This window comes from Anastrepha obliqua, chromosome 6 (assembly GCF_027943255.1).
Source record: "Anastrepha obliqua isolate idAnaObli1 chromosome 6, idAnaObli1_1.0, whole genome shotgun sequence".
NCBI classification, from domain to species: Eukaryota; Metazoa; Arthropoda; class Insecta; order Diptera; family Tephritidae; genus Anastrepha; species Anastrepha obliqua.
The window spans coordinates 26,690,118-26,716,335 of NC_072897.1; the positions used below are offsets into that span (position 1 = coordinate 26,690,118).

The following is a 26,218-nucleotide window of genomic DNA, read 5'->3' on the forward strand; positions in this document are numbered from 1 at the left end:
TCTTACAAAAAACTTAGAAAATGCCTATATCACAGATGGGTTGTCGGCAGAACTCGCAAGCAAATACTCGACACAAACTGCAGTAAAAGCATTGACCAAAAACTGCAGCATTGAAAAAGTCAAATTAATAATGGAAGCTGGCCATTTTAACAATATGAACGATGCGATAAGCAAATTCATTGGTAGCTGTACTGAAGCTACAGGACAACAAAACACAATACTACATTTTGGTCAACGACCATTCAATGGACGATTTGCAAGAAATGGAAGGTTTCAAAGAAGAAACAACTTCCCTAGAAATCAAAATCGTTCAAATTTTGATAATTTAGGAAATAATAATCAAAATAGAAATCGTTACCGACAAGGCAGACCAAATTTCAACCGGAACATGACACACAATGTACGAGTTGCCCAATCGGACGAAAACAACTCGGAAAACTGATCTATTCCTCTAAGATACATACGCTTAACCTTAACTTTAGCATTTTTGTACAACTTAAAATAGCATATTTAAATACAAACATTACACTACTTGTAGATACTAAAAAATAAACACAAAACACATTACAGCATTAAGCGGTATAGGGCAAGGCAAAATCAGTTCTATTGGTACAATATTTTTTGATTAAAAATTTACGAAATTTTTAATTCCACATAAATTTCACGTTATCCCGGATAACTTTCCAATTCCATGTGATGGTATAATAGGCATGGATTTCATGAAAAAATTCAATTGTGTATTAGACTTTACTCAAAATTACGATGCTCTAATTCTGAGACCAGACAATTTAACACAAATTATAGAAATACCAATAACAACAACTTGTAACGACGAAATAATCATTCCCGCAAGGTCAGAAGTTATACGAAAAATAAACTTACCTAATACCTTGGATGAAGCACTGATTCCAAATCAAGAACCACACCTGGAATAATTATAGCCAATACCTTGGTAAAACCTGACAACGCCTATATCCGCATTTTAAATACAAATTATAATACAGTATCTTTAAAGCAAAGCAACATTTTAACTGAAAATGTTTCTGATTACGACATAATAAACAATGACACAGGAAATGCACAAAGAAAAACGGATATTCTCAACAAATTGAGAAAAATTTTTCCTAAAACATATGAAAAACAATTGACAAACCTATGTTCCGAATACAGTGACATATTTGGGTTAGAAACAGAAACAATAACAACAAATAATTTTTATAAGCAAAAGTTAATGGTTAAAGACAAACAGCCGGTATACATAAAGAACTACCGTATACCCCACACACATTCTACCGAACTCAGTAGAAAAAAGATGGAGATTAGTAATCGACTACAGACAAATCAACAAAAAATTAATTGCAGATAAATTACCGAGAATAGATGACATTTTAGACCAACTCGGAAGGGCAAAGTATTATTCATGTCTCAATCTAATGACTGGATTTCATCAAATAGAACTTGATAAAAATTCAAGAAATTTCACATCCTTTTCAACCAACAACGGTTCATACAGATTTACTAGACTACCATATGGCTTAAAGGTAGCACCTAATTCATTCCAAAGAATGATGACAATTGCTTTCAGTGGTTTAAAACCAGAGCAAGCTTTCTTATATATGGATGACTTAGTAGTCCTTGGTTGCTCTGAAAAACATATGCTTTCAAACTTGAAAAATGTTTTCGATTTATGTAGAACACATAATCTAAAATTACATCCTGAAAAATGTTCATTTTTTATGCATGAAGTAACCTACCTCGGGCATAAATGTACAAACAAGGGGATACTTCCAGACGACAATAAGTACTCGGTAATAAAAAATTATCCTACACCCACAGACGGAGATAGTGCAAAAAGGTTCGTCGCCTTTTGCAACTACTATCGCAGGTTTATTAAAAACTTCGCTGAATATTCAAGACACCTAACAAGGTTATCTAAAAAGGGAGTTGCTTTCGAATGGACAAAAGAATGCAATGATGTATTTGTGTACCTCAAAAGAGCATTAATGAGTCCTACATTGTTACAATATCCCGACTTTAAGAAACCATTTTACTTAACAACAGACGCAAGCAAATACGCGTGTGGTGCAGTACTTACTCAGGAATATGAAGGAAAACATCTACCAGTAGCATATGCCTCCAAAAGTTTCACAAAAGGAGAAAGCAACAAGTCGACAATTGAACAAGAGTTAGCTGCCATACACTGGGCAATAACCCATTTCAGACCTTATATCTATGGTACAAAGTTTTTAGTTAGAACCGATCACAGACCCCTGTCTTACCTGTTCTCAATGAAGAATCCAAGTTCAAAACTAACACGAATGAGACTTCATTTAGAAGAGTATGATTTCGTAGTAGAATATCTTAGAGGAAAAGATAATCACGTCGCGGACGCTTTGTCTCGCATTACAATCAATGACTTAAAGGAAATAAATGAAAAGAATCAAAATTTATACAAAATAGTGACTAGATCAATGTCAAAAAATAACAGCAGTCCAACTACACAGCAGCACATTAAAACATATGATAAGCCCAAAATATATGTCCCAATTAATAACACTGACGTCAGGAAATACAATAAATTAAAGATTACACCCACGCGATGTTACATCAAACGAGGAAAATCTATAATGGCATATATAAAAATTGATGACTTATTTATTAATGGGAAAATTGACTTAGGACAATTCTTCTCTAGGCTCGACGAAGTGGTCGACAAATATGGCATTAACAATTTACAAGTGGCACCTAGCGAGAAAATTTTCGAATTTGTCTCGATTAATGATTTTAAAAATAAGGGCAATATGATATTAAATAAAGTAAAAGTAGCGCTACTGAATGAGGTGACCCAAATCAATGATGCTAAAACTGTAATGGACATTCTAAAAAGATACCACGATGACCCTATAGAAGGCGGTCATTGCGGAATTTTCAGAACACTTATGAAAATTAAAAGACATTACTTCTGGAACAAAATGTCAAAAGATGTTGCTAAGTATGTAAAAACTTGCGAAAAATGCCAAAAAACCAAAATAACAAAGCATTTAAAAAGCCCAATGACTATAACACCAACACCTACAGGTACATTTGATACAGTTATTGTAGACACAATAGGCCCACTACCTACAACAATTAATGGCAATACTTATGCAGTCACAATAATATGCGACATGACAAAATATTTAGTCACGATACCCATCCAAGACAAAAACGCCAAGACAGTGGCGAAAGCAATATTTGAAAAGTTTATTCTTACCTACGGTCCAATGAAGACGTTCATTTCGGACATGGGTACAGAATACAAAAATTCAATACTAATGCTATGTGAATTGCTAAAAATAGAGAAAATTAATTCAACTGCTTACCACCACCAAACACTAGGAGTAATAGAAAGATCACCTAAAACTTTCAATCAATACGTAAGATCTTACATATCGATTGACAAAAACGACTGGGATGAGTGGCTACAATACTTCACATACTGTTTTAACACCACTCCTTCTACAGTACATGACTATTGTCCGTATGAATTAGTTTTTGGAAAAACACCAAACATGTTTCAGCAGTTCAAAAATGTAGACCAAATTACTCCATTATATAACATAGATAACTACGCTAGAGAAGTAAGATTTAGGCTAGAAGTAGCACATAAAAGAGCTCGCAATATGATAGACATAGTTAAAATTAAGCAAAAAACATTTTATGATAAAAATAGTTTAGATCACAATTTTAGCATAGGCAATTTAGTTTTACTTAGGAATGAAGTGGCCCATAAACTAGAACTCCAATATTGTGGGCCTTATACCATTAAAGCAATAGATAATAAAAATAATGTTACTATAGTCGATAAGTTATCTTTAAAAGAACAAATAGTTCACAAAAATGGGCTTAAGATTTATCAACAATAAGTAGTTTTAAAGACGCGTCTAAACTTAGAAAATTAATACAATATATACATATATATAAAATTAAGATTACTCTTATGTACATATTTTATTTTAACAATTCAATGTAAAAGAATGTTCATACAAAAAAAAGTTGTATGAGCATTCTTCCGAAGAAGGGAGGTGTAGTATGATTATAAGTCGGATATGCCTTAACATTAATATTCATAAACATTTTGTTTTTGGTTTTTAATTTATTGTCCACTTATGCATTCACTGTGCTGTGCCGTTTAAATAGAGTATCATATTTCTTAAAAGGTTCATTACACTTGAAAGTAAACGCAAACATAGCTAACGTAATTATTTTATGTGCGGCGCGTGAATGCTAGAATCATATTACACAAGTAAACACCGAAAAATTGTTATTGGATTGCATTGACAAAAATTACTATAAAAACGCTTGTACGTAGTATGAAAGACACAAGAAAGAAAATAATCGTTTCACAAGCTGGATGCCTAGCTTGAAATGATACTATTTCAATAAATATATTTAAAATTTAAACAATACATTTTTTTAATCATTTAAAACTTTACATGGCGATCCATGGCGCAATGCTAGAATCATTTTACACAAGTAAACACCGAAAAATTGTTATTGGATTGCATTGACAAAAATTACTATAAAAACGCTTGTACGTAGTATGTAAGACACAAGAAAGAAAATAATCGTTTCACAAGCTGGATGCCTAGCTTGAAATGATACTATTTCAATAAATATATTTAAAATTTAAACAATACATTTTTTTAATCATTTAAAACTTTACAGTAAGCCCGTTTATGACGGAGTCTCCCCAATTGGTATGCCTAGCATTGAAATCTCCACCAGTTACTATTTTATTTGAATTAAGAGAGTCTAAAACTAAATTAAGATCATTTACATGTAATAAATCAGATGGGCGATTATATGATGTACAGAAAACTTTGAAAGCTGCTTTCTCCAATGAACGGTGTGTGGAACTTTTATCATTTCGTATTTATATTATTCTCTTATGTAAATAGCAGTAGCCGTACCACCCGGGTTTTGCCTATTATGTACCTGTTTAGCGCTGTCGGTCTGTTTAATAAAGTTATAGCCTTTGAAATTAACGTTATGTCTTGGATTGAGGCGATGTTCGGCTATAAGTACTAAAGGGTGATTGTTTAGCTATTATCTTTTTAAACAGTTGGTTTAAACAGCTGACGCACGTTTTGTGTTTTGTTTCACTGTGAAACATCTTCAGTTTGGTCTATAAATTAACCATGAATCGTCTTACAAACGAACAACGCTTGCAAATCATTGAATTTTATTATAAAAATGTGTGTTCTGTTAAGAAAGTTTAGAGTCGAAAAATTGTATTCAGCGACGAAGCTCATTTTTGGACCAACGGGTACGTAAATAAGCAGAATTGTCAATTTTGGAGTGAAGCTCAGCCAGAAGAATTGCAAGAGGTACCAATGTATCCAGAAAAGGTCACAGTTTGGTGCGGTTTATGGGCTGGAGGTATCATTGGACCGTACTTCTTCAAAGATGCTTCGAATCATAACGTAACTGTGAATGGTGAGCGCTACCGTAAAATGATATCCACCTTTTTTTTGCCCAAAATGCTAGAGCTTGACTTGCATGACATGTGGTTTCAGCAAGACGGTGCCACATGCCACACAGCACGCGTAACAATGGACTTGTTGAGAGGTGAGTTCGGTGAACATTTTATTTCACGTTCGGGACCTGTTAATTGGCCACCCAGACCGTGCGATATAACGCCTTAAGATTATTTTTGTGGGGCTTTGTTAAAGCTCATGTCTATTCAGACAAGCCTGCTTCAATTAACGCATTGGAAGACAACATTAAAGCATTTATAAGGGAGATACCGAAAGATTGGAAAGAGTTTGCCAAAATAGGACTAAGCGGATAGACCATTTGAAGAGCAGCCGCGGTCAACATTTGCATGAAATAATCTTCAAACATTAAATTATATGGACTGTACTATCGATTTAAATAAAAATTGCATGCATTTTTCTGAATTTTAGGTGTGTTTGTTTGAAAAACTTTCCTATAGCTCTTAAAAAATCACCCTTTATAACCGGTTTGTGTTTTTTCAAAAATAGGTTAAAGTAGTGTCTTTTGTGCTTTGATATCAAAGAGTTCACGTTTATGAGTATGCATTTGATATTTTTATTAATCATTACTGAGTCTTAATTCTGTTAGTAACCCAAACAAGGCAAATGATTTTTCGTCATCATTACGTGATTGTTTATAAGCTTTTGAAAAGCTTTAAATTTTTTTCATGCAGTGAGAAATATTGCCACCAAATAATCTAATATATTCCCTATTAACAGTATCAAACAGCTTAGTCTTTCTTAATATTTTTTGGTTTAGTGTTACCGCTTTTTATGATTCTTTTAGGCTTATTTCCATGCATAACCGAAGCGTATGAAGGTGAATTTACTCGTTAACCTTACTTGTTAACATTACTTGTTACGCGTATTGCTGTATTTGTTGGGATTTTATTTGAGCCCTGAGACTTGCGTTCGTTCATTCATTTTACCCTTTCTAAGCGTTTGAGACAATTCAAATAGTTAGCAGTGTGCCCTTCCTTATTGCAATTTATACAACTTACTGGGATACCTATTTTCTTAACTAACTGACCTGTCTCACTATCAGTGTAAACGTGTTCCCTGTGGTTATTTTCCTTAAGACGTATTTTACATTTTCCAGGGCCATGATTGTCTAGGCATTTAACACACCGGTAGGGTAAATAACGTTGATAGGTTTTACATTGTGAGGGTATCATTGGTTTTAGTTTTTCAAAATTAACCTTATAATTAAGAATATATCCAATATTATAGAATTCCGACAAGTTAGATTTATGGCTAAGTTGAATTTGCCAATTATTATTTTTGAATTTCTATAATTTTACAATTTCAATATCAAGGTTTAAGACATTAAGTTAACTAACTATTTCATCATGTTCGTAAATAATTGAGAGTTGCTTAATAATTATTGAATAGGGAAAATTTAATTTCCTAACTAATAAATAAATTTTAATATTTTTGTTGTCATTTATGACGCATGAACTTATGTGTGTTACATTTTTGTTGATAATATTAAACACAAAGTTTTTGTGTTTTAATAACTACTGTAGGTTATTTGTCATTTCTTTTTAATTGATATTATAGCAAATAAACACAGGCGGGTTCTCTTTCTTTTTTTTAATTTTAGTTTTAGTAGTATGAATTTTGTCAACTTAAGCGTTGCTTTTGGACAACTTTCCATTGTTTGTATGCGGTTCTCTACTGTGGGAAGAGAGGGGAAATTGTGCTCCCTTTCATTTTGATTGCTTACATCTTCCGACATAGTAATATCTGGATCATCTTTGCTTTGATTGACGTTTGCGTATATTTTTAATTGTTCGTTTTCCTCTATGAGAGAGGCTTTCTCAGAGTTAAGATTCACTATTATGCTTTTTAGTTCAGCGACCTGTGCAGTAAGTGCATGCAGTAGGGCCAACAAAGATTTTTGTTTTCAATTTCGTCATTACCGTCTTCAATATCGCGACGTTCGTCGGTTTGCTCGTCCCTTTGCTCTTTTCTTCTTTTTATTGTTTGTTTTACATTGTTTTTAGAGCAAGAGTTATCACTAGCATTGGTGTTGTGGATTGTGTTTTGTAAGTTAAGGTCACCTTGTGGCTCACTTTACTTTAAATAAGTAATATTTGTGCACATTTTTTGTTCTGTATTCTGGACCGAATTGTTTTTATTTAGGGAAAAATAATATTCATTTCAATCATTTTCCAATAATCCATACGGATTGTTGCTATTATCTTTTTCACTCATAATGTTTTTGGTTGATTGTTTGTTTTAGACAATAAGATTTTTATTTTATTTATTTATTTATTTATTTATTTTCTTCGCTTAAGCACACGTCCGCTCTCGTCAAGTTTAACCACCGAACTCCGGACATCTTTAGTCACGAAGTTTAGCTTGATATATTCTGTGACACGAACAATAAGGCGTATGTAGCAGATGTTAAAGGTTAATGTTGTTAAGTGGGCACTGAGTAACGCCACTCAAATCAGTTTTTATATCGCGTTTAGAGATGGTGAGTGTCATTTTCGGCCTGCGACTCTCAAAAATTTATGAGAAATAAATTGACACTGCCGATACACTAGACCGATTCAAAAAACGTTATCCACTAGATCCTATGGGACACGTGAAAGTTCAGTCGATTTGTTAGCGCACGAGTCGGAGAAATTTTGGTGTAATTTAGCATCATCAACTGAAGGTGGATGCACTCAGCAGACAACGTTACCGATGGCACCTCGAAATTGAACCAGTGAACAAAGTTGAATGGCGAATTGCGCTGGTTCCAAGGTCTTCAATTCTTAACTTCGGTTTCTTTGGAAACCAGAAACGACTTTAGCGAACTCGCAGAATTTGAGTTAGTTCATCACATTTAGCTTAATACAATACTTAGCTTCATAGCCTTTACGGAAGCTCTACATAATGTGTCAAGATTCAGGGCAGCTGCGTTGTAATACAAGATACGCATTGCGTTTCCTTCGGTAAATAAGCAGAAGACCAGCTAAATCAAAGTTCGTCAAGATGATTTTGTAGGGCACCACAATTACAGTGGCGATGTTTCTATTCCTCTTGCGTGCCAAAGCGAGGCCTTCGGAGAGGAAGTTAAGTGTCTGCATCAAGGCCAACTGATAAGCTAAAAAAGTTTAATTTTGATTTTTTTTTGTTTCTTTTTGTCGGGACAACTAGCAAGTGCAGCACTCAGACATTAATTAAGTCCATTATAATACACTTGGATTCCTTTTTAATTTTCTTTAAATCTACCCGATCTTCGAAGAAATCTGAGTAGATCTTTTGGAGCCAAGGAGCCAAGGTGGGCGCTTCTTAACACATCAGTGTCAAAGACCCCAAACCTGATTCGAGCGAAGGTGGGGTAGTCGCACGAGCTGGGCAGAGTGCGCTGTCTGAGATGCCCACCCTTTCCATGTGCTTCGCCCACAGAAAGTGGCCCGTCATCAGTCCAACCAGCCGTTTGCACTCCTTTCTATGACAGGATTTGCCGCAGTCTATCGGACATGACAGGTAACATCAGTTTAGTCCATCTGCAGCCTCTCTCAGTCTGTCAAGCTCGCGTGTCGGTTGTAGTGACCCACTTGCTAACCGTGGCTTTGATGGCTGCAGAAGGGAGTAACAAAATAGGCTCATGGCCAAAGAAGTTGACCTCAGAGCCCATCCTAGCTAAGGAGTCAGAGGTGTCGTTACCCATGACACCTACGTGTCCCGGGACCCATGTTAGCATCAGGCTTTTATGTCTACCGACATAGTTCAGCCTGGATTTACAGGACTCGACTACCCCTAATGTGGTTTGGGGGCTGTCTAAGGCCATGGGCGCAGCTTGGCTGTCGCTGCAGACACACCTGTTTTCTACAATAAAGTTCATCGCTTCTTGAACAGCCGCTTGAAACACAGACGCATGAATTCCAAGAGCAACGTGCAGTTTTGTCCTGCTGGATTCCACGTAGACCCCATAGCCGGAGCTATACGTGAAAATGCGAAAACAGTGTTTGCCGGGCTCATTTTCAGAGTAAGACCACAACTGAGCCTCTGGCAGGACTACACTGTATTTTTTTTCAAGTACGACTCTTGATGGCATGGAGTCAAGGGGCATGGGGAGAATCGTTAAATCGGAGTCCATGTCTTTTCTATTTTCCAATGCCGGACAGGGGTCATACCAGTTCCCATTGTGTTTCAACCTGCAGGTGGACTTCAAGGTCTCTCCTTGGATGAAATCATCAAGTGGTGGTAGACCAATCAGTGCATCTAATGCCGGGCCTGAAGTAGTTGGAAAAGCTCCGGTGCAACAGGTGGCCACAGTGCATTGTAGTCTCGATAAGGTCCTCCTGACTCCCACGAGAAAGAGTCTGCTGACTCTAGACCATAGGTGATGATAGGTCTCATCCTAACCGAGTAGATCCGTTGGACCTTGCTAGGAGAAAGGTCCAACGTTTTCCCAAAGACACCTTTGCTCTGTCTGAAAACTTTCAGTGTTTTGGATGTCTTTGTATCAACGTGTAACTTCCAAAGGAGTTTACTATCGAGGATTACTCCAAGATATTTGATTTCTTTCGATAGCTGGATTGTGACTCCTTTTAGCTTAGGCCGAACGAGTCCATCAAGCTTCCTCCTTCTAGTAAGGAGGATAATACCACTTTCGGTGGGGTTTGCCGATAACCCATTCGCACAGTACCAAGTATCAATCATATCCAGAGTTCTCTGAAATGCTCACTTTTCATTATTTATTTTATTATTTAAGTCAAAACATACAACCATAGGTTATTTTTACAATGATTGACCTTAAGAATAGTTGACATAAAAGGATTAACAGTAAAATCAAAATTAAAATTAAAATTACAGATAGTTGTAAAGAAGTATAAGTTGGAGAAAGTATTAAAAGGAAAGTAAGGTAAAAAATAGTGGTAGCAGGAGTAGGGATTAATGGGAAGAGATTTAAAGTACATTCAGCAATTTTCGGCAAGATAACGAAGCAATTTATTTTTGAAGCACGAGCTTTCTTTTATACGTTTAATTTTGTAAGGTAAGGTATTCCAAAGACGGACAGAGAACACAAAGTATTGACGTTCAGTCACCAAACAACTGTATTTCATCGGGACTATGTTCAACGAGCGGCAGGACTTTGAAGGCATAAGTCGATCTTTGAGGTATCTGGGTTTTTGAGTGTTTATGATCTTGTGGAGTAAAACTAAACATTTAAACCTAAGCAAGTCGTTAAAGGATACGGAAGCAATTTTTTTCGCAAATACTGAAATATGGTCATAACGTTTTTTACAGTACACGTACCTAGCAATGTTGTTATACAAAACATTAAGCTTACTACGACACACACTATCACAAGGAGTATATAACTCGCAACCATACAGTAACGTTGGTAACAAATACGTTTTAGCTAGTAGCAGTCGAGTGTTTACTGGTGTAAAATATTGGGTTGTCCATAAATTTCGGAGCATACCATAAACTTTGCCTATGACAGTAAAAATGTGGTTGCTCCATGTCAAAGTTCTATTAAATGTAACCCCTAGATTTTTAACATTGTCCACATATTTAATCTCAGCGCCATTTAGTTTGACTTGTGTATAGCCATCGAGCTTGATATATTTTTTGTAAATAACGATGCATTGGGACTTATCAGGATTAAGAATTAACCCATTTTCAGAAGCCCACTTGCTTGTGAGGCTCAAGTCAGAATTCATATTGCTTATGCAAATATCAATGCAGCTAATGGGACAACTAACATATAATTGAACGTCATCAGCATATACATGGACATCACTATATTTAATCACACCGAACAAATCGTTAATGTACAAGACAAATAAAAGAGGGCCAAGGATAGAGCCTTGAGGTACACCTCTGGTTACAGGGAGAAAGTTTGACATGGTATTATCACTACATACGGCTTGTAATCGGTCACTAAGATACGTTTCTATAAGAGTCAAGGCCGACGTTGAAAAGCTAAATAAGTTTTTAAGCTTCAGAATTAAGAGCCCAAGCAATTGTAGCATCTTCTTACAAAGAATGATTCTAGTACTTTATATTTTCCCCAATCAACTCTTAATGTACCCAATTCCAATATTTTTTTATATGCGTTTACTTGCACTTCAAAAATTGCATTGTATTTCACTATCTTATTTTTATCTTTAGTTTCGTATATCACCTTAAAAGAAATTTCCTCATTTTCTAAAAAGCTATTCTTATCCTTTATTTTTTGCATTAAGCTTTCGCCACTGAGTTTTTTTGGTAGACCAAGAATTTTGAGTCTAAAATTTCTCTCTTTGGGAAGTTGAACTTCATATTTTTCACTCATTTCTCTTTCTATACTGGCTTTTAATTTCGACACCGATGCATTATCTTCACAAGCTACCACAACACAACCGTTTCTCTGCATTTTCATTTTCGAAACTTGTATCCCTTCCGGGTTGATCTTTTCTATCATTTCATTCTTAGTTATTAAAGCATCCTGCCCTTTTTTTGGTTTTAAGATTATCTTCGGTTCTGCCTTTTTAATTTCCTTTAATTTTTCGGCATAAGTTGGCATACGCTCTTTTATCAAATTATGCACACATCTATTTTGTTCTTTTTTCGTGCCTATCTGCTCTAACACTTCTTTAATTTCATTAATTGTTGCACTTTGGACTTTTAATTCCATATCCATTCCTTTCACACTTTCTCTAACTGTCTTTATATTTTCATTTAACGACTTGAGTGCATTTTTACATTCTCCACATAACACACACACAAGCTCGTTAGTCTCAATAGATTTGAGTAGATAATCCGCACCAATACATTTTGGATGATACAAACTCCCGCAAGATCCACTGCAAGCAACTGTACCACCAACTCTAACAGATTTATTGCACTTTTTGCAATCAAAATTTATTTTAAATACTTTTAATTTATTTATTTTTTACGACAGCGTCTGTTGCACTTCAATATTTACAAAATTCAATTCTCCACACTTTAGTTTTTTTGTGCTTATTTGTGCTTTATTTAAGTTTTATTTATTTATTTATTTACGAGCACTTAACACGAACCAACGTCCGTACACGCGCACGTTTCAATTCAATTGAAATGAATTTGGATTACTGAAAATCAAAAGTCGACTCGGTTCGATAGAAGGAATTCTTCTTAGCGTGAAAAGGCCCATAATTCTGCACTTACACATTCCAGTGAACCTTGTAATAATCGATTTTTACCATCAAAAATATCACCACCATTACAACGAAGTCGTGGTCAAGGAAACCCGCTAAAAATTCTGGGTGAGCGGAAGGACGGGCCGAATTTGTAGATTCCGTAAGGCAGCACCACAGCCACCTCAAATGAGCCCTCTGCCAAATGAACGCCTTGCGTTGAATATCCGCCCATTTAGACACACTGCTATAGATTTCTTTGGACCAATAGACCTCGTTGTCGCTAGATGCCAGGACGCTGGTATTATTCACATGCCTCGCTGTTCGCGCAGTGCATATTGAAATTTATCACTCTTTATCTACAGACGCATTTTTATTTATGCCACAACCTTTAGAGGCGCAAGACGTACAATATTCTACAACCACTCCGAACCATTTTTTACTTGGTGCATAAGCGAACTACGAGAACGAAGCTTTGAAGACAGCAGCGGTGCCACACTTCGAAAAAACTTTAGGGTCGCGGTTTTGGATACTGCCTAACCTAACTAAAAAACCTATTCTAATTTATTGAATAAGGTGCAGAGATCAGCGGAACTAGCAATATGTGACGTCATGAAAACTACGCCATCCATGGCTTTGGACATCATGCTACATCTGCCACCCCTAGATCTCTTCTGCAAATACTCAGCGGCCTGCTCCGCTTTAAGGCTCGAAGCGAACTCACAATGGAGGAGCGTCACATATGGACATTCAACCATCTGAAAGTCCTACACGGATATACCCAGTGACTGTTATTATCACCCTCCCATTCTTTGCTTCGAAAGGAATTTCCTAATGAAAATCCCATCTAGACAGGAATGGCTTGAAGAAGATCCAACACCCCACACACCCGTTAAGATCTACACGGGCGGATCTATAATGGACACTGGTGTAGGATCAGGGTTATTTTGCGAAAAGCTTTGTATTAGTGAATCCTTTAAACTACCAGATCACTGTAGTGTGTTTTTCAAGCGAAAATAAACGCTATTCATGAAGCTTTAAAATGGTTAACAATAAACAGAATATCATGAACGGGTATCTGCATTCTATCAGACAGCCAAGCTGCCCTACGAGCCCTGGATGCATTCCAAACAACATCAAGGAGTGGCTTACGTTGTCGCCAATCTCTTAATGAGATGGCCAAGCAATATCGTATAATCTTATGCTGGGTTCCAGGCCACAGAGACATACCAGGGAACTGTAGGGCAGACCAACTTGCAAGAGAAGGTACCTGTATGCCAGACATAAGTAATTATATGGAGACCTCTCCCAACTTGTAAGGTTCTCATTAAGGACGCACTAATCAGTTCTGCAAATCAATGATGGATTAGCGTTAACACCTGTGAAATTGCTAGGCAAACATGGCCAAGGCTAAATTTACGTCTGTCCAAGAGTATTATAAAACTGAGTAGACTTCAAATTAGGACCTTAGGGCCCTCACAGGACATTGTCTCATAGGAAATCATGCAAGGAGATTAGGTGTTTACACGCATGATTTCTGTCGTAGCTGCAGAAATGAGGAGGAGTTGGAAACAATTCAACACCTTTTTTTGCACAAGTCCAACTCTAGCTAGAAGCAGGAACCGATTTCTAAAATCCTACTTCTTAACGAATATATGCAGATAATATATACACTTTAAGTATCAACAACCTTTTACGCTTTGTCAAAAGCTCAGGATATTTTAATATGGAGAGGGAAATGTATCCCAGCCCCCGCGGCTCACAACGGACCCTTTTCGTGGTCTAAGTGCCATCGTTGTCTCTGTGCGATGCGGCTGCCAAACCTAACCTAACCTAACCTAACACAAGGTGACTTTTTTCTTTGAGGCCTCGTGAAAGAGAAGGTCTACACCAACAGCCTAGGCTCGATTCAAGACCTCAAAGATGAAATTCGTGACGCTGTCGAGGACATAGGGCGGGAACTTTGCAATTCGGTTATGGAAAATTTCATGCATAGGGTATTGTCCTGTAAGCGTGGCCGTGGTGGTCATTTGCCTGATGTTATTTTCCACTATTAACGGCATACCTTCCTCTTTATAATGAAATAAACATCCGATCATTTATATAAAAAAATTCCATTTTGATTTGAATATCATAATAACACCTCCGTTTGGAAAACCCTATATATATGTACAAATAATATTGTTAAACTTTATATATTATGTTTTGACATAATATTGTTAAACTGATTTAATATATTAAATGAATATAATTATATATCAGTTTGGGAAAAAATAAATCCATTATATACTCGGTAGATGGCTGTACTGATCGAGATCTTGTAAAGTATCGATCAAACAATTTAAAGTTTATGGTCGTGGTCATGTCACACTGAAAATTCCTTTTGCTGTTTTGGTTTGTTCCATTCAGTTGTTTCTTATAAGGTGTTAACAATGGAAGTCAAGAAAGAGAAAATTCGGTACATTTTACAGTTTTTCTTTGATAAAGGCGATATGCAAGCCAGACCGCTGAAATTATGAATGATTTTCATAGTGCCGATACTGTAACATCGAATTACGGGCAATTTTGGATTCGTCGATTCCGTTCAGGCATTTTTGATGTTAAAGAAAATGTCGATAATGTCAATAAAACTACAGAAATAATCGATTTTGACAGGCAAGTTAATAGTCGTAGCATCGCATAACACTGACCTGTCAGAAAACCAAATATGTTCCTTATTAAAGTGGTGCACAAGTCGACATATATGTGCTTTCAAGTCATTTGCTAAATTCACACAACAATGCAGTGTTTTGTTCTCAACTAACAGTAACAGGCAATAGCAGCTAGAGAGAAAACCAAATCATGCTTTTGTATGACTTGTTTCTCTCTCAGCATTGTCACTACACACATATTTCGGCAAGATAGCAAGAAAAGCAATGACACTGAAAGGCAATGAAAAACAATTCAATTCAAACAAGTGAATTGTGTCAGATGTGGATTATTTACTTACATGAATTCCTGATATTTTAAAATCAAATAGGCAGTTAATGTTTGGTATGATGGTATTGTAGAATAAAAATTAAATTCTGATTAATATTTGAATATAATTTACACTTTCCTGCAAATATTCTTCTGCGCACTTTATTGGCTTTTAAATTTACTAAAAGCTGTCTTATTTCATAACTTCAATAGCTTTAAAAATTATTCATCGAAAGTTTACCGTTATTTATTAATATTCTCCCCTTAATACGCAAAAGTGCGCGGGGAGCGAAGAAATGTGTATGTTTGCAATTTTCATACATCTCGAAAGTGTGCTAATACACACTACGTACATACATACATATGACACCAATTCACACATTGTACTTGATGTCTTTCGGCAAAGCTTGTATGAGAATGTTTTTCTACCATTGCCATGCAAGCATATAAGCAGCGTCGTGCAATTCGTGCACTGTCGATAGAGCCGAAGTAGTATTGCTTGTTGAAGACAGTTTTTCTTCGTTGCTGTTCAAGTTGTGTGCCTACATTGCTTTTTGTCATCACAAACAGTGTCACATGCAATGTGTGACTTGTTGCTTTGTAATAAGCAAGTCATTTGTGCACCACTTTATTCCTTATGTTTACTTTACGCATATTATGCAGTCCCCTATTGTAGGTAAAAGGTGGTACAAGTGTTTTGACTTGACGGCCACTAAACAAAGGAGGCATAGGTGATGATCGGTCTAGTCATCATGGTATACATCAAATGCATCAGTTTAGAGTCTAGACCAGATGTTCTGCCATAAATGCGTCTACAGGTCTACATGGCTCTAGTGGCTTTTTCTATCACCACTTCGAGGGGAAAGTTCCAATTTATAAGTACGCGTTTATCTAAGATACAACATACATATTTTACTGCGTTATAATTATTTTAGCAAGGTCCGACTTTAATATGTTTATAAAAGGAACAGAGGTTGTCTTGCTAAAGTTAAAAGATAATCCTGATATGAGGATCGGCGCTTGGTTCGTGATATTTGAAGTTGTACCTCTAAATTTGCCTGACACAATGACCGTTAGATCGTCTGTACCCTGTAGTTTTATTAGCAGATAATCAAAGACTAAAGGTCAAAGAAGTGGTGACAAAACACCTCCTTGTGGACATCTTTCCAATGCCTTGACAGAACATTTTCAGCCCCTATAATTGAACTAATTATTCTGCTGCCAAGCATCGCTTTCCCCCTCTCACAGTATCTTTTTTTTTAGTAAGAAGATCTCCTTTTATAGAGCGATAATCCACGTTATCGAAGGCGCCTTCAATATCTAAGCTAGTATAGCTGTTTACATCGATCCGGCGTCAAGAGCACTGCATATTGATGTATAGCGGACTATGCCACCAAGGGGCCAAAACGGAAACGGATATAGCTTGGAATTTCTTTGTGTACATTTCCTTACCTACACGACGTTCTATTGTATTTTTTACTAAAACAGCGCTGCCACCCCTTGCACAATTTTCAAGATGTATGCCTTTGTACTGGGTGTAGTTTTTGAAACTCAAATACCTTTGTTTCGTGAAGTGAGTTTCAGCGATTAAATCAATGTCAATGGTTTTATTATAAAGTACTGCTTCTAATTCATTGTTGTGCTAGAACAAACAATTTGCATTCCATGAAATAAGTTTAAGACATTTAGTCATAATTTAAAAACCGCATGTTGGGCACCAAGGAGCCCAAGCGCACTTCAAAAGTTTTAAAAACCTCTTCCTGTTCATTTAATTTTGGTAAGATAAATGGCAAAGCATCTGAATTTTCTAGGGTAACATTTCGAGCGGATGTTTTCGTTAGTTGTGCGTAAGACACTGGTTAAGGGGTAGTTGGCAAAAATGCGATAGGTTTATCCTCAGTAAGGTGAGTTTTCCGCTCGTCTTTGATTTATCAGTTACATATAATTTTCTTGATCTAATCTTTTGCAATGATGCAACCCCGTTAGTTAGCTGGATGTGGCTCGCCGTAATTGCAGCATTTTGATTTATTGGCTAGCGCATTTTGGCAATCAATAGTCAAATGCACATCGTGGGGGTTTTCCACAGAAGTTTTTTGTATGACTATGAGGAATTAAATTAGCAGATTTTTAAAAATTCTGTTTAGAATGACTTTTTTTTTCGTAGTGGTGACGGTCTTTTACTATCCTTTTTATTGGCCTTGTGTGTTTGTCTTCGCCACTGAACCAGGGAATATTTTTGTTAGTTACGATTTTTTAACAGAGCATTAATCAAGAGTACCAAAGGTAGTTACTCCATATGAACCACTATTTATTGGGTTGCGTAATAAGTTCATAGCGTTTTAATATTTTCTTTTATTTTACAACATTTTATTTGCGGTTTGGCAAAGGGTAAGAATACATTCGATAGAACTCTTTCTGCTTTACAAAACTATGTTAATTGTATTTTTGAATTATTTACTTTTTTATTAGTTTTGAGACTTAGAAATGGAATACCCAAGAGTCAAAAATCAACATTTTCGACACCTCCTCTTTTATACTTTTCATGGTTTGTATAGTTCAAAAGGGCAACGTGACGTTGATGACACGTCCCACAACGTAAGGCTTTCTGAATTTGATGAAGAACATCTCAAATCACTTTTGAAGGAGAACGGTCGCCAAATCAGTCGTAAATTGGCGGACAAAATGAGCTGTGATCATAAAACGATTCTCAGTCACCTTCATTGAATGGGATTTACCGAAAAATTGGGAGTCTGGGTACCTCTCGAGCTCAGCATCTCTACCGCCACCGAGCAACACGCGGTCATAAACAGCACTTTCTGTACCGAATCGTCACGGGAGATGAGAAGTGGTGCCCATACATCAATATGAAGCAAAAAAAGACCGTTCTCTCATCTTTACCCACAGCAACCTCGATTGCATAATGTGATTTACAATGTTACCTAAGGCGACTCTCACTTTTATTATTTCATTGTTTCAGACACGTATCTCGGGCAGGAAAAGAAAATATATTCCGAGTTCTCGATACTGCTGCGCAGAACCAGAAGTTTGGTGCGTCGACGTGGCCCAGTCCTTGAAGATACTCTCTGTAGCATTCATGTCCCGTCAGGAATTGTGTCAGGAAGTAATACGTGTCACCATATCTTCTCTCAACCCATGCCTGTACGTTTCTGATGAGTTTGTGTATCCACCTCCCTTTTGTCCCAGCGATTTTTCCACTCACTTATGCTCTCCTGTCTTTCTTCCTTGGGCTCTTCCGCCGTTAGTCGTCTGTTTAGGCTTTTGACTTTGTCGTATACTCTACCTAGTTCGGAGACCATTATATCTGGTGGCATGATACCTGATATGACACACATCGACACATACGACACTGACCGTAAAAAGACAGGCAACTCTAAGGGTGCTTAGTCGAACATCGATCATAACAGGGGCTGATATCGAACTCAACCCTGGACCTGCATATGCCACAAACGGCTTCACCCGAACTCCACCTCGGTTAGCTGGTGCTATCTTAAGACGGTATGTGACTTCGTGTTGCTCACACCACCAGGCGGCTCCTGCCTCAAGGGCTTCATCGTCTAATGCATTCAAACTGCCGCCACGAATCGAACCTCAATGGTTAGGAGCCCACCGGTGCAACATATCTCCTTTTTCAGTGCGGGGACCAACCAGCAGCTCTTGGTCCCCCCCATAGTCGTGTGTTAGACCAGGTCTCATCGGAACCTGACATGAGTGAAGTGCAACTCTTTCAATGGCTGGTGCCACTTTCGGTGGTGCTCTGGCCAACGCACCAGGCGTGAGTTGACGCGTGACTATGTTGGTCACCTTGTCATATCGGTCTCCTTGCCGCGGGGATGAGGCTTAAGTGGCGAGTTAACCCCATGCTATGGAGATTAACTTACCACGAACTAAGAGGGCAGCTCCATATAGGAAATGGGTATCCGGAATTGGTGGCCACCCAAGTACTATGTGGAAAGTACCGTACCGACAACCTGGCAGGAGGTATAAGATGCATTTCATCGCAATGTGGAGGTTAACAAAGGATCTCTCTGCACGAGGTAACCCACTTTCGGGAAATCCTCCCGTCGAGCAATCGACGGCTCGGGCATGGGATGTGCAGGCCCGAACCCCACATTCTCCTATGACCGGAACTGACACCCAGGGTTCCAGAGGAAGCGCGCTACTAGTGGTGAAACAGGGCACATTGGCTATGCCAATGGAGAGCCGAGTGAGTGTGAGCGACATACCGTCGTCGAAACGATCTGAAGCAACTGAACAAGTTGTGGAGGATGTGGTAGGTAGGTAGGTAGGTAAGATGGCAAGAGTACCCCAGGTACGCTACAAGTATTATTGCACTTACGTGCCGTTTTGATACCATAAATTGGACCACTACCTGTGAAAGGATTAAAGGAGGAGATAAGACCGTCTACAGCCAACCAGTGCTGTTGATATAGCGGAGGAGAGAAAAGGGATCTAGGCTGGAGAATTTCATCAAGTCATCCCCAAAGGGGACGCTGAGGAATCTCAAGCGCCTAGCCGCCAAAGCCGGACATCTGCAGAGAAAGTGTTCCACAGTCTCTTTCTCTGTAGGATCCCCACAGCTTCTGCAATGGGGGTTGTACGGAATTCCAAGCTTCTCCGCGTGAGTGCCGATCACCCAGTGGCCAGTGATCACCGCAATGAGTTTGGAAATTGCATGGCGGGGGGTTCCCATCACCTTAAGCGTTCTGCTTATATCGTGGATGAGGGGATGGCGGACAATCTCTCAGTAGACTCAGGCGGATCTCTGGTACCGAGTAAGTCTTTGGCAACGGGTAAACCTGGTGTGAATCAGGTAAGTACCGGTAAAAAGACTGAAGTTATTGGAGAGTCGAACGCAGGTGTTGGTCTAACCGCAAGGCAGATCAAACGAAGGAGACAGAAGGCGAGGCAAGCCGAAGCACTAGCTAAGGCAAGGACTCAAGCTCCGTCAACTTCGACACCTGTAACGGAAACGGAAAAGCGTGGCACAACAGAGGATTCCTCTGTAGCGCTGCGCTCTTCCGGAAACGAAACGGGGTCTGTGCCAACGACCGGGAAGAGGAGAAAGGCAAAGAAGAGGAAAGTCGAGAGACGGAATTCGGAAATGCCTGCACCCTTGACCCAATCCAAGGCAGACAAACATTTGCCTGACAAGGCAGAGGCTAAGGGACCTGAAATGTCGAATGACACTCTTCCGTCAACGTCCGGCGAATCATTCGCGAGAATGGCAGCAAAGGCAATGACGGTGGAGATACATACCGACAAACAAGATGGTCTACTGTCCAAAGGGCAACAAGACTATCTTGACAGCTATCTTTGGAAAGCTATCGGTGAGTCGAAAGACGCGCCGACGTTCGAGGGGAAAAGCGTGGTGGACGGCATCGTAAAGGTGCACTGTTCCAATGTTTTTTCCCGAGAATGGCTAGAAAAAGCGATAGCAAAGATTCCAGCCTGCGAAAACAGCAAGTTTATTCTCGTTGAGAGTAGCAAAGAAAGGTTGGTACGAGCAAGTGTCTGGATTCCGGGTCCTTCCTGTAATTCAGCAGAACTCCTCAAACGCATCCGTGTTCAGAATAAGGATCTTGACACGACTCTCTGGAGAGTATACTCGTGCACCAGGCAGAAATCCGCTTCCACTTCGGAGGCGGGTTCCCACCTGGTACTGGGTATCGATATTGGGTCCCTCAAGGTTCTTAAGTCGAAGTACGGGTCCCGTCCTCACCTACATCTGGGGCGAATCCACTTCCGTGTCCAGGATAGGGTGGAGGACAAAGCGTAAATATACTCAGTCTCATGACTGCAAACAAACCCACACATTATACTTATACAAGAACCATGGGTATGTCACAAGCGTATCTGTGGTCTAGGTGCTATGTCATGGGGACAAATACTTCATTGTGAAGGGAATGTGAGATCACGAGCATGTATTATCATGCCGAGGTTGATCGAACACACGATGTTAAAAGAGTTATGCTCCGGAGATATCGGTGGGAACAGTGTCGAAGCTTTCATAGTTTCGGCCTACCTACCCTATGACTCTTTACAGCCACCTCCTTCGAGGGAGCTAAGAGAAGTGGTCAAGTACGCAGAATCCAATAGTCTGGGGCTAATAGTGGGCTGTGATGCAAATTCACAGAACATTGTGTGGGGAAGCAGCAAATGCAACCCCAGAGGTCTCAAGTTACTGGATTTTATCCAAACACTGGTAACAAACCAACTTTTGTGACCAGAAGGAGACAAGAGGTGATTGATTTAACACTTGCCAATAGGTCAGTTGGAAATCAAATCAACCGATGGCGAGTTTTGAAAGAGGACTCTCTTTCTGATCATCGCCTTATCGAATTCCGACTGGGAATTGACACAATATCAATACCTTCCGGTAGGAATCCTCGAAATGTGGACTGAGATAGGTATGGTGAGTTTGTAATAGAGCGATTACCAAACCTGAAAAAACTCAAATCAGCAGAAATGATTGAAGATGCTACTAAGAAATTAAAAGATACTTTAATCAATTGCTTTGAGGAACTGTGCCTACTCAGGCAAAGCAGGCAGGGGAAAGCGGTTCCTTGGTGGAACCCTGAACTGTCGAAACTTCGTGTACGGTCCAGGAAACTTCTTAATAAGGCCTTGCAGACCAAAACAGAAGAGGACTGGGCTAGTCATCGACTTTCACAGAGAGAATGTAAGAAAAAAGTACGAAAAGCCAAACTTGAATACTATAGAATTTTCTGCAGTAACGTCGAAAAAATGAAAGAAGCAGCGAGACTTTGTAAGGTCCTTCATTTAGACCGCTCAGTAAGGCTGGATTCCATTCGAAAACCTGATGGTTCATACACCATTTCAAAATCGGAAACGTTTAATGCTCTACTCGAAACCCATTTTCCGGGTAGTAGAACTCTCTCTGAAGTTGAGAGTGGCATGAGCAATAACGGTAGCAACGGTGGAGCCTCTAGGTACAGCTGGTATATTGGTCGTCGGATAGTGACAAGGGAATCGATAAGGTTTTCCTTGTCTTCCTTTGAGAACTTTAAGTCCCCTGGACCTGACGGAATATATCCAGCAATGCTTAAAAAAGGAGGAGACAGGCTGATTGAGGCCCTGAAAAGGATCTTCACAGCCTATCTCGCATTTGGTTATATACCATCCCATAGGCGACGCGTAAGAGTAGTATTTATTCCGAAACCAGGAAAAGATGACTATTCCCTAGCAAAAAGTTTTAGACCAATAAGTTTGACATCGTTCATGTTGAAAAGTCTGGAACGAGTGGTGGAGAAACATATTCGAGTGGGGGTATTGCCGAGAAGTCCACTTAGTAGAAATCAACACGCTTACCAGGTTGGAAAATCATGTAACTCAGCCTTACACGATCTTGTCAGCAGGATTGAAGCCGGGCTAGAAGCTGACGAATACACAATGGGCGCGTTCGTGGACATTGAGGGGGCTTTTGATAATGCCACTTTCGGCTCGATATGTTCTTCTGCCGAACGACATGGAGTTAATCAAGCCATTGTAAAATGGATATAATCCATGCTCTCTGAGAGGCTGTTAACCGCTGGTGAGAGCAGTGACGAACAAATCACAGTCAGGGCCAAGCAAGGATGTCCCCAAGAGGGTGTTCTCTCTCCGCTGCTGTGGTGCTTCGTCGCAGACTCTCTAGAGTGGCGATGCAGGAAGTCGGTTTTCACGTCCAAGCATATGCGGACGACGTCTGTTCGCTAACATCAGATAAATCCTTAAGGAGGCTTTGCACGAAAGTGCAGAGGATTCTTGACAAAATCGATAACTGATGCATGAGACAATGTCTTTCCGTTAACCCGAACAAAACAACCATAGCCTTGTTTACGAGAAAACGGAAATTGGATGGACTCAGTCTTCCAACACTGAAAGGTGTGACATTTGGTCACACGTTTCACTGAAGGTGAATCGTGCATTCAAGATTTTTCAGCAATGCCGTAGAGCCTTTGGCAAAACCTGGGGTCTGAAACCTGCTGTGGCCCTATGGATATACACAGCGTCACTTTCGCTTCTGCGGTCTGGTGGCGACGGAGCATGGTTAATTCCACAATCCGGGAACTATACAGGCTGCAAAAAAGTGTATGCTTATGCATCACGGGTGCCATGAGTACAACCTCTGGTGATGCCCTGAATGCTATGCTTGATTTGCTCCCCCTGGATCTTAAGGTACAGCAGGAAGCAATAAAAGCAATGTATAGACTCCATAAATATGGTTTCTGGCACGAAGATGGAACTTCGGGGCACAGAGAAATCTTTAAATTGCTTTCGGAGCACTATCCACTGTTTTTGGTACCTAAATATGACCTGATACCCACAGATTCATTTGGAAGGAAATTTGATGTCAGATTTCCATTGCGTGACCAATGGAGCAATCCAGAATGCATGCAGGGAGGTTTGACGGATATTTTCTTTACCGATGGGTCCAAGACTGAAATTGGATCTGGAGCCGGATGGTACTTAAACGATAGTAACAAGTATCACTATGCTATGGGGGGAATGGCAACTGTTTTCCAAACAGAAGTTTTTGCCATCCTAAAAGTAGCCGAATGGATAATCGAGACGAGATGAAGCGGGAAACAGATTGCAGTCTTCAGTGACAGTCAGGCTGCATTGAAGGCCCTGGAGAACGCGAAGCAAACCTCAAAGATTGTTCAAGAATGTAAGAAGAAGCTTAATTCTGTCGCAAGACAAAACAGGCTTGTACTTATATGGGTTCCGGGACACTCCGGTGTTCAAGGAAACGAAATTGCCAACGAATTGGCAAACCGTGGATCAGCGGTGCCCCCACAGGGGCCAGAGCCAATAATCGGAATCAGTCCCGCAGGAATCAAGAATTGGATCAACGATTATGTAAGCAATCTACATAAAGAGCGATGGTCCGGTCTGGAACGCTGCAGAACTGCAAAGTGTTTTGTGACAAGTCCGAATAGAAAACTGTCAAACTTTCTACTAAAACTTAGAAGGAAAGATATTCGGTTGATGGCCGGCATCATTACAGGACACAACCCATGGGGTCAGCATATGACCACCATTGGAATCATCGAGAACCCGGTATGCCTGTCATGCTTGGAGGAGGCGTATAGCACTGAGCACTTTCTCTGTGAGTGTCGTGCCTTTGCTAGAGCAAGACTACGAGTATTGGGTTCCTATGTCATGAGAATGAGTAACATTCGTTCTCTAAAACTGGAGGATATTTACAGATTTGCCAAGGAATCTGGAAAATTCTCACAGGACTAACTATCTCTATCTCTGTCTCTATTCTTTCCTATCTCTTTCTCTGATACTTTTCTCCCTCCCTCCTTGACTATCTTCCCCCTTTCCAGAGCTTTAAATACAATGGGCTCTTTAGCCTGAGTGTTTTAGGAGCCACCAAATCTCCTGGTGCTCCTTGGCTCGACCTTTTCAAATTCATTCATTCATTCATGTTGCACCTGTAGCCGCCTCCCGTGGCGCAACCGCCCTACAACATCAGGCTGCGACAACAACAGCGGAACGCACAGCAGAGCCAACACAGGCAACCTCACGCGTCCCTCACACACCGAGTTACGACTATACTATGAGCTGGAACTCCTCCAACTTAACTGCGACGGACTCATGAGTAAGATAGATGAGATAGTCGACTTCATGAGCCGTGATGGAATCAAGATAACTGCGGTCCAAGAGATGAAACTGCAGGCTACCTCCTCCCTCCTTCCCTACCAGGGACGACTATAACGTGCACAGAATGGGTTGGCGACAAGGTTTGAGTAAGCTTTGGTCCACCGTAAGTCCCTGTCGAACCCGACGAACCACACCGACAAGGACATATCACTTTCAACGGTTGCACTTCGCCGGACCCAAAAAGATGCACGCGCTACTTTAGCCGGCAATTCATACTGCATACTCTGGCCAACAGATTCAAGCGTCGCGTCACCAGAAGGCTGCACAGACTTGCGAACAACAGTACGCCACTTGCTTTCTCCAGTGATGAAGTTCAGGGGGTCATCAAAAAAATGAAAGCATCAAAAGCCATCGGCCCTGACGAAGAGCTCCAGAGAATCCCGCGTAGCTGTGGCACAATTACATTCTGGATACTGTAGCATGTTAAACTCCTACTCATCCAGAATTGACCCCGACATACCAAACATATGTCCGGCATGTCAAGGCACCCCGCACGACACTAACCACCTTTTCACATGGCTTATCAAACCCATTCATCTAACACGTCTCTACCTCTAGACCCGACCTGTCGAAACAGCAAGTCTCCTGGGTCCACCGTTAGATGAGCTAGACGAAGACGACCGATGATCTACATTACACTGACAGGGTTAAGTGTACTGTTAGAATAACAACAAAAACTTTTTTTCCTCCATGAAACTAAAATCGTCAACAAATTCACACGTGTGTGGCGAATGATTTGCTTCCGTCTGTGGCCTGCTTTATTTGTGTGTTACATTTGTTCCCTTTATTTACATTTATTTTTCCAAGTTTGTTCTTCTTCTTTCCTTCAAGCAGGAAAATTTCGCTCTTGCAACTCCAGTGTTGCCTAGTTTGGATAGAAAAAAGCAATAAAATGCCCATTTGAAGAAATGAAAATAGTAAATT

At 39.5% G+C, this 26,218-nt stretch overlaps 1 protein-coding gene across 1 annotated transcript in view; it reads left to right on the forward strand.

Annotated features, from left to right (window-relative positions):
- Positions 1–25,232, forward strand: part of LOC129250253 (uncharacterized) — a 51,959-nt gene extending 26,727 nt beyond the window's left edge. The window contains exon 3 of the mRNA XM_054889892.1: positions 25,072–25,232. Within this exon, the coding sequence (XP_054745867.1) occupies positions 25,072–25,232 (161 nt within the window). The remainder of the gene's footprint in view (positions 1–25,071) is intronic.
- Positions 25,233–26,218: the final 986 nt, after the last annotated feature.